The following is a 14,863-nucleotide window of genomic DNA, read 5'->3' on the forward strand; positions in this document are numbered from 1 at the left end:
TTATTTCTGTCTCCATTTAGAAAAGCAGTAATATTAGGTTCTTCCCTATGACTTAGGCAGCTACGTGGTTTTGGCCTAATAACAGGTATGATTTCTATCATGTGGAACAGGCCTTAACTGCAAACATAAAGTGATTGGTTACTCCCATAACATTTGTGTCACTACAATACCAGTGAGGCTATCTTGGCATGCCAGCCATTATAGTAGTTCATAAGGTTCATACAGAATCTATGGACTCAAATGTATCATCAGCAATAGAGTCTTTAAAAAAAAAGATTTATTTATTTATTATGTATACAGTGCTCTGCCTACATGTATGCCTGCATGTCAGAAAAGGGCACCACATCTCATTATAGATGGTTGTGAGCCACCATGTGGCTGCTGGGAATTGAACTCAGGACCTTTGGAAGAGCAGCCAGTGTTCTAAACCTCTCATCCATCTCTCCAGCCCCTAGGTGTTAACCATTAAATTCTGTAGAATAATTGCCAAAAAAATTGACAATAGCCTATTATGTTTGGGGGGGAGGTCTATGACACCAACAACTCCAAAACCGGTAACCCATTCCTGGCACTGGGCTTTATATTTGTTAGCCTATGGTGTTTAATAGGGGCATTGCCACCCTGTTGTAGGAGTCACTCCATTTAAACTCCTATGTATGTATACAGGTATATTTTAGAAAGATTCTACAGTAGTAGGTTTTCCCGTAGCCTTTTCAGATACTTTTAGTGTTCATTCCCCATACTCCCTTCTCTCCCTGGCCTTCCCATCCTTACTCCACTTAACCCTCTTCTTCAATTATTATTCCTCCCTTTTCATATTACCTGCAGTCTTTATCCCACTTCCCATGAAATCTGCCTTCCCTTGCTGCCTGCTTCCTAGTTTCCCTATCTCTATGGGTACTCCAATTTAAAATGCATATCTAAAGATTCGGAGTTAGCATTCATATATTAGAGAGAACCTGAGGTGTGTGTCTTTCTGGGTCTAGCTTACCTCACTGGGAATGATTATTTTCAGTTCTATTTATTTACCTGAAAATTTAATAATTTCATTTTTTCTTTACAGCTGAATATAATCCCATTTTGTGAATGTACCATGTTTTCATTATCCATTCTTCAGTTGATGGATATCCAGGCTCTTTCCATTTCCTAGCTATTGTGAATTGAATAGCAATGAACATGGATAATCAAGCATCCCTATAGTAGGGTATAGAATCCTTTTGGATGCATGCCCAAGGGTGATATAGCTGAGTAAGATAGTAACTTTGTTTCTAGCTTTTTGAGGAGAGAGGATGTCTTAGTTAGGGTTTCTATTGCTGTGATAAAACACCGAGACCGAAAGCAACATGGGAATGACAGGGTTTATTTCAGCTTATGCTTCCAGAGAACAACCCATCACTGATGGAAGTCAGGATAGAAACTCAAGCAGGCAGGAGACTAGATACAAGAACTGAAGCAGAAACCATGAAGGAACACTGACTTGATCCTTATGCCTTGATCAGCCTGTTTTCTTATACAACTCAGGACCTGTCCAAGGTTGCCTCTGCCTATGATGACCTGGGGCCTCTAATATCAATCACTGGAGGCCCGAGGCCATCTGATGGACACATTTTTCCAACTGAGGTTTATCTTGACAAATAACTCTAGTTTATGTTACTAAAGCAACAACAACAACAAACAGGACAGAGGGCACAGACATCCTATCTGGGTCTCCAGGCCATGTGGGCAGCTGGAAAGTTCCTATGGGAAAGCAGGCTAGAATCTGGTGAATCCCAAAGGGGAAGCCTTTACATGTCATACAGAGTCCAGAGTCTTCACCATCTAGAGTTTCTTTGCTGCTGATACTGAGGAAGAGACTTAGAATAGGCTAGGACATTGAGTACAGTTAGTTGAAAGCTCAGCATTCTGTTCCTTTTCTCAAGGATTCAAACTTAGTAGGATACTCTCAGAGGGGAATGGGTTAAACCTTAGCACAGCCACCCATTTCCTATTCCAGTTTTTCCTGTGCCTGCTCCCCACTGCCAAAAAGGAAGCAATCCTTTCAGCCCTGCTTAGTGCTAATTTTACTGTCACTCACAGCGGATGAACTTCCATAAAATCTTCTGTAAAATATTTAGGACTTTTCTCTAAATCATAAAAGTTTTACTTTTTTTCTTCTTGAAAGCTAAAGATATTTCAGAGGAGTTAAATTTTCACTTCTCTAATTTAACGTATTTCTAGGATTAAAAGCCATGCAAATAGCACTCTTCACTTGCTTCTTTCTGAGCCTTTTCAATTTCTGCTCTAGTGCCACCAGAAGATACTACCTGGGTGCAGTGGAACTGTTCTGGAACTATCTGCAGAGTGACCTGCTCAGTGTGCTGCATACAGACTCAAGGTAAAAATGCTCTGTCAGGTGCAACATTGTGAGGATATGACTTTGATTAGAGGTGCATTGGTTTTTGTTGTTTGCTCATTGACTCTTTGTTGGATGCTGCCACTCGGCAACTTAAAGAGAAGGGCGAAAATGAGGAGGCAAGGAGCATGGTGTGGAAAGAATAGAATTTCCCCTGGCCTACCTCAACCCTCCATAAAAAGAATTAGAATAGTGAAATTTTCAGGAGCGTGTATATGGTAACCTTTTATATTCTATTTACAATGGTGCCAGAAGATTTTCATTTTTAGGAAAGAATTCTGTTTTATCTGATGAGATTAGACCATTAAATGAACTTCTCAGTATTATAATAATGACTTATTTCAATTTTTCTGCCTCTTCTTAAATGTATTATAGCTTGATTTGATAATGTATTGAAACTGAATTATATACTAGTGTATGATTTTGTTAAAGTACTGTCTATATGTATATCTCCTTTGTCATTCTTTACCTTTCTCTCCCTCTACATCATCTAATCCTTTTTTCCCTCCTTTTAAAATAGGACATTTCTTAACTTTATTGATTTTTTTTTTGTCAACAGGTGTCTTCTGGGTTGATTTAATTATTTTTTCTTTCTATTATTTCAGTTTCTGCTTTTTAATTTCATTAATCAATTTTTCTAATTTTATTTGGATCCCTTTGTTATTCTACTTTTGCTTATAAAGTTGAATGCTGAAATTGCTTATTTTATACTTAACTTTGTTTCTTTCTTGTAATTTTTGTTTGTGTTTTGTTTTGTTTTAAGACAGGGTCTCACTTTGTGGCCCTGACTATCTTGGAACTCACTTTGTAGACCTGGCTGGTCTTGAACTCACAGAAATCATCCTGTGTTGGGATTAAAAGCATACACCACCAATCTGGATTTTCAGTGTGTGTGTGTGTGTGTGTGTGTGTGTGTGTGTGTGTGTGTGTGTGTGTGTGTGTGTGTTTGATGTGTACCACAAAGACTTAAACATAGCCAGGAGTACAAAAGCAGGAAAATCAGGAGTTCAAGGCCGGGTTTGGCTACATACTGTATTTATGGCCAGCCTGGGATACTGATGAGACTGTCTCAAAATACCAAAAGAGACAGGGGGGGGGATTTAAACACAATGTATATATTATACTAATGTAAATGCTATTATAGTCATATCATAAATACCTTATAAGTATTTTTGGTTGTGTTTCACTTCCTCATTCTTCTTTCACATCACCCAGTCTTGTTCAATACACAGGCGCACACACACACACACACACAGAGAGAGAGAGAGAGAGAGAGAGAGAGAGAGAGAGAGAGAGAGAGAGAGAGGAGAGAGAGAGGGAGGGAGAGAGAGAGAGATAGATTTTCTTGGTCACTATTAATTTTATAAAGAGGGGATATTATACATACTCTACTTTTTCACTAAATAACCCTGAGTAGAATTCTCTCTAGGTCAGTAAAAACAACCTTAATTAATCCTTTTAAATATCTGTATAAGAGCTGGGTCATATAAAAAAAACATTTACCATTTGGTGTGGGGGGGTCTCTATCCTATATCATTATGTACTGATATGTTCATTTACTCACTAACCCACTCATTTTGTGCTACTTGGGGTTGACTTCAAGGCCTCCTATTTTATTCATGAGCACTTTATCACTGGCATACAGCCCTCAACACATTGTTGTTATTTTAGTGAACAGATTCTCTGGTGGTATCTTGCTGGAACAAAGGAAATAGTTCTGGTTTAGTTTTAGTTTTGTTTTTTTTTTAAATAAGTTTGTTTATTTTATTCACTTTACATCCCGAACATAGCCCCAAGAGAGGTTCTCTCTCTATATGTCCAGCTCTCCTGGGACTCACTATGTAGACCAGGCTGGCCTAGAGCTCATAAAGATCTACCTGCCTCTGCCTCCTAAATTCTGGGATTAAAGGCATGTGCCTCCACAGCCAGCTGTTTAATTTTAATTTCTAGAAAGTTTAAGACTCTTCATACCTTTTTTATCTTCAGAGCATGGGATTGTACTTACCTTAGCATTTGCATCAGGAATAAGACCTACATTATTTCATTTTTTCAGCCTTATAAGTAAATAATAATATTGTATCTTTATTGTAATATTTTATTTCTAATTAGATTCAGTATCTTTTAAAATGCGTGTTAGCTATCACAGCTGACTTTTTAGATTTTAGTTTTTATATATTTCGCCCATATTTCTTTGGGCGTCTTCCATTTTTAATTAATTATTTTTTTATTTTTATGTACATTTGGTGTTTGGCCTACATGTATATCTGCATGAGAGAGTTGGATCCAGTAAAACTTGAGTTTCAGACAGTTGTGAGCTGCCATGTGGGCGCTGGGGCTTAAACCCAGGTCCTCTGGAAGAGCAGCCATGTTCTTAACTGCTGAGCCATCTCTCCAAGCCCAGGCCTTCCATTTTTTAAACTGTGAAAATACTTTTATTACATGTATTCATTTTCCTTTATGCATATTATAATTTCTCCTGAGATTATCTATCTTTTGTCTTACTTTATTACTTATCAAATACTTAACTTTTATAGTCAAATATTCATTTTCACATCTTTAAATTTGACAGTTTTGGTTAAAGATATCTTCCACACCTTAAGATTATTTGTATGTCCTTCAAGAGTTTGTTGTAAGAATTTTACATTTATGGCTCTAGTTTATCATGACTTTTTATTTCGTATGGCATGAGCGAGCCCATCATAGTGGTACCACCACACTCAGCTCTGTAGGTTTATTTTTATCCTCATTATTGAGTTTTGACATTAAAGTTTGGTTGATTTTATCATGTAAATTGATTAATATTTTATCTTTTTCTATAGAATTATAGTAGATACCTACTTGGCCTCAGTGAGATTTAGGATAGTGTTAATAACATTTCCAATGGACAGCTCTTTTAGATTTATAATTACTTTGCTACAGTGTTTTATTTTTTCATGATTCCTTTACATTGTCTGTAGTTACATGCCCTTAAATTCTGTGTCTTTGCTAGCTATCTGTGAATAAGCTTGCCAAAATTTGTCTGTTTTGTTATTGATGATCTTTTGAAAGAATGAATTTGGAGGTTCTATTTTGTTTGAGACAAGATCTCATGTAGCCCATACTAGCCATGTAGATGAAGATAACTTTGAATTTTCTGATCATCATGTCTCTAACTCCCAAGTTCTGTAATAACAGGTATGCACCACAACACCTAACATTTCTGAGTTGTTTTTAAATGTTTCATTATTCTTATATTTAATACATATTATTTCTTCTTAGTTTCTTTTTGTTTATCTTGCTATATTTTCCAATACCTATGAAAAATAATGTGCTCTTTCTTTTTTTCACCTTTGTCTTATTTTTTGAGGATTTTATACATGAGTAAATTGTACTTGCAATATTTTTACCCCCTTACCCACTTCTGTCTTTTCTCAAATCCCCCAACTACTCCCTCTCAAATTTATGAGTCAATGCAAAAACACTGTCCAAAACCACCATCACAAAGCAGTTATTCTGGTCCTCAGGCTCTTACAGTCTTTCTACGTTCATTTCCACTATGTTTCCTTAGCCCTATATATAAAGCCTTTGTTATAGATGCCCCATTTGGTACTGGGTCCCATGGTCACCTATTCTCTGTATTTTGACCACTTGTAGCTCTCTCTAGTACACTCTACTGTACAAAGAAGCTTCTTTGATGAGATGTCACAGCTGTACTTATCTATGATATAAAGGCAGGTGGAAACTATATTACTTTAGTGGCAGGATAATAATAGGTTCTCCTATAGGGCCTATTATCTCTTCAGCCAAATGTTCTTGGCTAGGCAATGAGTTCACTCCAACTGAACGGATTTTAGATCCAATTACACCGCTGTTGGTTACCCCCAAGATACAGGTACTACTATTGCACTATTGAGGCATCTTGCTGGTCTCATCATTGTTGTGGTTTTTAGATTTTGAAGCTAGGTAGAACTGATGATAACTTTTCCCTCCTGGTAGCTTGAATAGCACCTTCTGATCCTGAGTACTAACTCCCAGGAAGGGAGTTTCCGGTTAATAGTAGCTCAATTCCTCCAAGTTCTATGACCAATTGGTGAATACCAGTGGCAACTTTAGCCTATATTGTTTTGGAGAGTCCCTTGGACCCCTCCCAACTAACAACTCTAATACTTACTTAACACACTAACACACACTGGGGTTTTTATTAGATAGACTATGGCTCCCAGGGAAATATTATTTCACTGTGTAAGGTAACTGCATTAAAATGTGTGTGTGTGTGTGTGTGTGTGTGTGTGTGTGTGTGTGTGTGTGTGTGTGTGAGAGAGAGAGAGAGAGAGAGAGAGAGAGAGAGAGAGAGAGAGAGAGACAGAGACAGAGACACAGAGACAGAGACAGAGAGACAGAGACAGAGACAGAGACAGAGAGACTGCCCCCAATGACCCTACCCAACAGAAAGTAGCTAAAGAGAACTCCACCCCCTCCCCTCACTAACCTTCTTTCTCTCCTACCTAGTGTTGGGGGTTGGTGGAAGGGAGGTAGAGGCATAAGATAACCTATCTAATAAAAACCCCAGTGTGTGTTACTATGTTAAGTAAGTATTAGAGTTGTTAGTTGGGAGGGGTCCAAGGGACTCTGAGACAGAGACAGAGAGACAGAGAACACATGTTTATTATATGTGCTGTTTTTGTTTTTGTTTTTGTTTCAAAACAGGGTCTCTCTGTATAGCCCTGGCTATCCTGAACTTGCTTTGTAAACCAGGCTGGCCGCAAACTCACAGCAATCTGCCTGCCTCTACTTCCCAAGTACTGGGATTAAAGGCATGCACCACCATGCCCGGCTCTATATGTGCATTTTTAATAATTGCTTTATTTTGTTTTATGTACATTGGTGGTTTGCCTGCATATATGGCTTTGTGAAAGTATCTCATCCTCTGGAAGTGGAGTTACAGACAGGTGTGAGCTGGCATCTGGGTGCTGGGAATTGAACTGGGGTCTTCTGGAAAAGCAGTCAGTGCTCTTAACCACTGAGCCACCTCTTCAGTCCCTGTATGTGTATTTTAAAATAAGCTTATAAGTAATAAATTTCATTATGGCTCTTCCTGTTGGCACTAGTTTTTAATCTACTTTATTTGGTTATCTTATGCCTCTACCTCCCTTCCACCAACCCCCAACACTAGGTAGGAGAGAAAGAAGGTTAGTGAGGGGAGGGGGTGGAGTTCTCTTTAGCTACTTTCTGTTGGGTAGGGTCATTGGGGCAGTTCTTTGGGGCAATACCAATCTCAGTTGTCAGGATATCCAGCAGTCTAGCTAACCAGTAAACAGAAAAAGAACCTATAGCCTTTCTTCCTCCTCCAACCCTCTCCTCAAAGTGTTTCTCTCTGTCTTTCTCTGTCTCTCTCTGTCTCTCTCTCTGTCTCTCTGTCTCTGTCTCTCTCTGTCTCTCTCTGTCTCTCTCTCTCTCTCTCTCTCTCTCTCTCTCTCTCTCTCTCTGTCTGTCTCAGCTCTGATATTTTTGTTTGTTTGTTTTTTTGAGAGAGGGTTTCTCTGTGTAGCCTTGGCTGTCCTGGACATGCTTTGTAGACCAAGCTGGCCTCGAACTCACAGTGACCCGCCTGCCTTTGCCTCCTGAGTACTGGGATTAAAGGCCTGTGCCACCAGGCCTGGCTGGGATCTGATATTTATACCCTCTCCAAGTCCTCAGAATCAAACTATCTTAGCTATCACAGACCACGCCTCTGTATGAGGTAATTATAGTTAAAAGCTATGGATAAACTAATTCAGCCCCATATCCCACACTTGGCATTAAAACAAAAACATTTATATAACATAACTGAGCTTTTTGTTTTGTTTGGTTGGGTTTGGTTTTTCAAGATGGGGGTCTCTCTGTGTAGCCCTGGCTATCCTGGACTCGCATTGTAGACCAGGCTGTCCTCGAACTCACAGTGATCCCCCTACCTCTGCCTCCTGAGTGCTGGGATTAAAAGTGTGTGCCACTATGCTTGGCCATCATAACGGAGTTTTTAAATAAAACAAAACTTCCATTATATTTTCCAAATATCCTTAGTGTTATTTAATCCTCTTTGGTTCCTCTCTCTCTGATTTCCTTCTACTCCTTCCCCTAAATATTCAGAGCTAATATCCACAAATGAGAGGACATGTTATTATAGAAAGACAAATTATTCTTTCTATATTAATCAATAGAGTAAATTATTAAGGCTGTAGTTTCCTTTAACCAGCTAGCTCCCCAATGACTGACACAGAGAGACTGTGATTTATTTTTAAGCTGTAAGCACTTACCCTGGGCAGATTCTGAGCTACTCTCATCCTAGTACCATTACAACCCACATAAAAACCAATCACTTGCCTTCTGATGACTCCAAGGGCGGCTTCTTCAGCAGTCTGTTCCTACAGCCACATGCTCAGTGCCATCTTGCTTCATGGCTACTCCTCTCTCTCTCTGGCTTCCTCCTCTCCTTCTATTCTGCTGCTTTCTCCCTCTCTCCTCTCATCTCTTGAACCCAAGCCCAGGAAGCTAAAACTCTATCTTCTACCCAATCATAGGCTTCAGCATCTTTATTTAGCCCACCAGGGATAATTATGGAACATTCCTTATCATCTCAGGGTTACAGAAGATAGTTCAACATTCATAACAATGACAATGCTAAGGTGGTACCCAGATCTCAAGGCACTGTAATTAGCATTTGGAAACACAGTTGGACCTTCCTCCAACAACATGTGGCATTGCTTTTTCTGTTTTCCAGCTTTGTCCACTTTCCTGTGATTTTCATGGTTTTGTTTTTCTTTACAATTATATAGAATTCCATTGGGTATATTGAAGGACTTTGGCCAGCCTGAGAACGGCAAAACATGGCTCTTGCAGGCCTTGTCTTTCTCCCCTTTTCCCTCTACCTTTCTAAAAACAAACAAATAATCAAACAGAAAAACAAAAACCATTAGATTACTTTCCTAAAGCCAGCCACCAGGGTCTATTCCCTTGCTTGGCCACTTCCTCCTCCAGAGGCCGACTACTAAAGTCCAGCTGTCAAAGTACTGAAGTCCAGCAATCGGAAGCCCCCTTTGGCTCACCTAACTAACACCTCATCCTAACACAGGGCTTTCCCTTTTGCCTTTATAAACTGCCATTTGCCTATGGGCTATGGGTCTCTCCATGCAGAGGCAGTCCTATGTCACAACACCCCCCCCTCACACACACACACCTCAGGACAAATACCCTTTCCCCTTTCTCCCTGTTCCCTTCACTTTCTGCTCTACCTCCTGTCTTTGTCTCATTCCATACCCTCTGTTACTCTGGGGCAAATAAACCTCCTTTGTGCTGAGAACTTGGTCGTGGGGGTCCTGATCTGATACAGTTCCTTACATATATGCACTACATTTTCATTATCCATTCATCAGTTGATGGATACGTAGACTAATTTCATTTTCTTGTTATTGTGAATAAGGCAGCAATGGACATGGGCGTACAAATACCTCTGTAATAGAATGTGGAATCTTTTGGGCATATACCTGCGAGTGGCATACCTGGTTTCTATAGTATTTCTATTTGTAGCTTTTTGAAGGCCCGCATACTGTTTTCCAGCGGCTGCACTCCATGGATAAGAGTTTCTCTTTCCCATATCATCACCAGAACTTGTTATCATTTGATTTTTTTTTTTTTGATGATGCTGAGGAGGAGGATGATAGGCATTCTAATTGGGATTAGGGGAACCTCAAAGTAGTTTTAATTTGCATTTCTCTAGTTGCTAATAATGTTAAACACTTTTTGAAGTGTTTATTAGCTTTTGCATTTCTTCTAATGAGAATTCTGTTCATCTCTACAGCCTTTTTAAAAATTAGTTGTTTCTTTTTGTTCCATAATGCTTTTTTGAGATTCCAATATAATTACATTTCTCCCTTCCCTTTCTTCCATCCAAATTGTCCAATATATTGCTCTTTCAAATTTAAAGCATCTTTTTCATTAATTGTCATTGCTTAGATATGTGTATATATGCATACATATTCCTAAATATAACCTTCTTAGTCTGTATAATGTTGCTTATATGTATTTTTTGGGGGCTGACCATTTGTTATTAAATAGCCAACTGGTGCGCTCTTTCCTGAAGAAGACTATTTCTACCTCTCTTAGCATTCCTTGGTTGCTTGTAGTTCTTTGTGTAGGGTCGAGGCTTCATGGGCTTTTCCCTGTCCTGTCTACTTTGGCCTGTCTATTGGTGTCATCCTTGCTCAAGTCACATTTGGGCAGTCATGTTGGTGAACTTTATGGGTGTAGTTTCTGATATTATTAGGGGATACAATCTCACAGCAAAGTCCACAATCTTTTGGCTCTTACAACCTTTCCACACCCTCTCCCAAAATGTTTCCTGAGCCTTCAGTATAAAAATGTTTTATAGATGTGTCCATTGGGACTGAGATACATAACTATGCACTTTGATTGATTGTGTTTTTCTATTTCGATCTCCATCTGTTATGAAGAGAAGTTTCCTTGATGAGAGGTGAAGACTACACTTATCTGTGGGTATAAGAAAAAAATGTTTAGATTGTCATTAGGAATTTTACTGGTTGGCTTAATGAGGTAGCTGATACAAGTTCTCCAATATTCATGACTTCATTAGCACTGTGTAGTTATCTAAGTTTCTAGTACCAGGCATGGTTTTCTTCTTGTTGAGTGGGTCTTAAGTCCAATTAGAGAGCTATTACCACCAAGATATGCATGGCACCCTTAGGGTTATCACATCATGCTGGAAACTGATGTGGTTAATAGGTGACATAATTGGGTAGGACTTGGTTGCCTCTCTTCTTTGGGATGTTTGTTTTTTGTTTTGATTTGATTTTTTTAGTTCTTTGTATAAACTAGATATTAATGATCTACATAATGTATAGGTGGCAAATTTTTTTCCATTCTATAGGTGGTCTCTTTACTTGATGGATGGTTTCCTTTGACGTACAGGTCCCATTTGTTGACTATTGGCCTTATTTCCTGAGTGATCAGAAATATATTTTATTCAGAAAGTTCTTATCTATTCCTATATCTTGAAGTGTGCTCCCAACTTCTTTCCTCTAGCAATTTCAGAGTTTCATATCTAATATTGAAATATTTTAGCTATTTGGAATTTATTTTGTACAGAGCTAGAGATTAAGTATTTTGTGTCTTTCTTCTACATGTAGATATCCAGTTTGTTCAGCACCATTTGTTAAATATATCATCATTTCTCCTGTGCATGTTTTTTGGCCCATTTGTCAAAAATCAGGTGGCTACAGTTATTTTTATATAGCTGTATTTGTTTCTCTTAGTTTTTTTTTCTCTCTCTCTGTCTCTCTGTCTCCCTGTCTCTCTGTCTCTTTCTGTCTCCCTCCCTCCCCCCTCTCTCTCTCAGTTTTGGTTTTTCTGAGCCAGGGTCTCTCTGTGTAGCCCTGGCTGTCCTAGACTCACTTTGTAGACCAGGCTGGCCTCGAACTCACAGAGACCCACCTGCCTCTGCCTCCCGAGTGCTGGGATTATAGACATGCACTACCACGCCTGGCCTTAGTTTCTCTCTTAACCCGACTATCACACAAATAACTGAGACTCTTATTTTGTTTATAAAGATTTAAAACACAAATATTGAGCAGTTTTAGTCTGTTCTTATTCCTCTATGTTATCCTGACTCCATCTTTGCCAAAATCCCTAAGTTGTTTGCTTTTTAGTTCTTTCTTTACTCCAACTGAATCTTCTTCATCTCTCCTGTGGCCTCATCCCCTTTTCTTCTAACTCCTCCTCCCTTGGCTGTCAGGAAGTCCAGCCCTAGTCTCTCCCCTGCTCAGTGATTGGCTGTAAGCTGCTTTATTGGCACATCAGGGGGACAATTGGGGAGCAGAGTTTATACAACATTGAGACAGGAGATTCACAGAACAAGGCTTGCAACCAGATATAGGGGATGCAGAAATAAGAATTTGAATTACACAATAACCTCATGCCTACACTGTAGGATCATGGACCTACATTGGAGCCTTCTATTCAATTCCATTTATCTGTCAGTTTTTGTGCCAGTGCTATGTTCTTTTTGTTACTGTGCCTCTGTAGCATAACTCATAATCAGCTATAAGTATTATCTCCTGCAGTATTTTTATTTTTGCTCAAAATTTCTTTGGTTGTGTGGGATCCTTTTGTTACATATGAACAAATGAATTTAAGATAGTTATTTTTATATTTCTATAAAGAATGAAGCTACAATGCTGATGGGAATTCCATTGAATATGTAGATTGCTTTTGATAGGATGGTCATTTTCTTTTCTTTTCTTTTCTTTCTTTCTTTCTTTCTTTCTTTCTTTCTTTTTTGGTCGAGACAGGGTTTCTCTGTTTAGCCCTGGCTGTCCTGGACTCACTTTGTAGACCAGGCTGGCCTCAAAATCATAGAAATCTGCCTGCCTCTGCTTCTCAGAGTGATGAGATTACAGGAATGTGGCACCAAGTCTATGGGATCCAAAGCCATCTTCTGGCTTCTGCAGGTACCTGCGCTCATGTGGCATATACTCACACAGATACAAACACATAATAAAGATGAAATAAGGTGGAGAGAGATAGAAGACACCCAATATCAGACTCTGACCTACACACACACACACACACACACACACACACACATATACACATACACACATACCACTAAAAGTGAATTTAATGAAGTAAATAATTCATTAGATTTCTATTATTCAGGAAGTCACATGTATTTACCAGAAAAAGATAGTAGAATTTTTGTTTGACAACAGAACAAGCTGACTCTAAGCACATCCTGACAGACTCTGCCAAAGTTTGAAATAAACAGCTAAGGAAATTCAAATTTACATTATCTGTTCCTGCAGCTGCTCAGATTCTTCTAAGCAAGGGTCTGAAAATATAATGGTTTTTCCAGCTGGTTTTAGATAAAATGTGAAAGAACAATTCATGTCAGGGATAATTATTGCCAAGAACATTTGATAGAATTATATATCAAATTCCAAAGGAAACACAAAAGTTAGGAGGAAACAAAGTGGACCTTGAAACACTGTACCACTTACTGTCACTGAAGCTGAGGCAGGCAAACAAATCATGTTTCTGTTATAGTGGGAAATACCCTGAGAGTGTCTCAGGCTGGGGAGCTATATATTGTCTGGTACATATTCATCCTGAAACTCAATAACACATTCTGGTATGATAAACTGATGATCTTGGGCATATCTAGTATGTCACTTTAAATTCTGAATTGAACCACAGCTTGCTTAGGCCTGGACCTTTTTTTTTTCTGAGACAGTGTTACTCTCTGTGTAGCCTTGGCTGTCCTGGACTCACTTTGTAGACCAAGCTGGCCTCGAACTCACAGCGATCTGCCTGCCTCTGCCTCTGCTTCCCGAGTGCTGGGATTAAAGGTGTGTGCCACCACACCTGGCTGTTCTTGTATTTTTTTTTAAAGACAGGGTCTTATTTTGTTGTCCTCACTGGCCTGGAATAATGTAAATCAGGCTGGCCTTAAACTTGCAATGATCTTCCTACTTTTGACTCCTAAATTCTAAAATTACAGTCATGCACCACCACACAACTCACTTGCTATGTATCCATCTTTTATCTTACGAGTCAGAAATGTTTAAAATAAAAACACTATGATAGTTACCTATCTCTGGATATGGGTGAGAGCCTTATTCATAACAAAATATTAGAAGAAAATAGGTAGAGCATACCCAGTAGAGCTAAGCTAACCAAATAGAAAAAAATAAAGAAAGAGAGAGGTGGGAGAAAGAAAGAAAGATAAAGGTAACAAACTAGAGATGGGTTGATTAATATGAAACGGCATGAGTCTCAAAGGAGTAAAGAGATATGAACTAGAGGGAGGAATTAACTCAATGATACAGGCATGCAATAATGACAGAACTACACATAGCCAAGACCAATGCTATGGACATTTTTAGAGATGGATAATATTAGAGTATGCTTAAATATACCCTCAGTTGCTGCTCAAGCAGAAAGTAAGTAGAAAAGACATTCCTCTCCAGACCTGATGATTCTTCTCTTCACAGGAGTTAGCTACAAATTACCAAGCAGCTGGCCTAGCTTCTATTTCATTAGGATATTTGAAGTTTTGCTACAAGGACCTTTGAACCCACCTGGCTTACTAGGTCAGGGAAAAGGATTACAAATTCCCTAGGTGGATCACTAGGGGTCTGGTGGATCAAGGGGAATGCGCCCTCTCCCCCCTTTTAACCACTCTTTAGTTTTCAAATCCACGTATCATTGTTCATAAGAATGGAGAATCATCTTTGAATGTGTTCCCTCTATCCTCACAGAGACCTGCTTCTGTGCTGGATCCTCATCTTTGTCTTTTGACAGATTCTGCATGGGCAGAATGAAACAGAGCTAATGGATACCTTGGCCATTAGCTTACCAACACATTTCTTTTTATGAGCAATGTTTTCATGGTGTGATATAACATGATCCTAGACTCAAATTCTCTATAAGACTTCAGATAGT

General features: G+C 38.9%; 1 protein-coding gene across 5 annotated transcripts in view; it reads left to right on the top strand.

Moving 5' to 3' along the window:
* Window positions 1–14,863, top strand: part of F8 (coagulation factor VIII) — a 100,054-nt gene that overhangs the window by 1,359 nt on the left and 83,832 nt on the right. For 3 of the 5 annotated variants that reach the window (XM_084790931.1, XM_084790934.1, XM_084790933.1), the window contains exon 1: window positions 2,075–2,374. In XM_084790931.1, coding sequence (XP_084647057.1) covers window positions 2,229–2,374 — 146 coding nt within the window. In that variant the 5' untranslated portion in view covers window positions 2,075–2,228. Of the gene's footprint in view, window positions 1–1,139; window positions 1,249–2,074; window positions 2,375–14,863 lie in introns of those variants that run through there. The other 2 variants (XM_084790932.1, XM_084790935.1) reach the window with 2 other exon arrangements.

The sequence above is a fragment of the Acomys minous genome (genome assembly GCF_964271855.1).
Source record: "Acomys minous genome assembly, chromosome: 7".
In the NCBI taxonomy this organism is placed as follows: Eukaryota; Metazoa; Chordata; class Mammalia; order Rodentia; family Muridae; genus Acomys; species Acomys minous.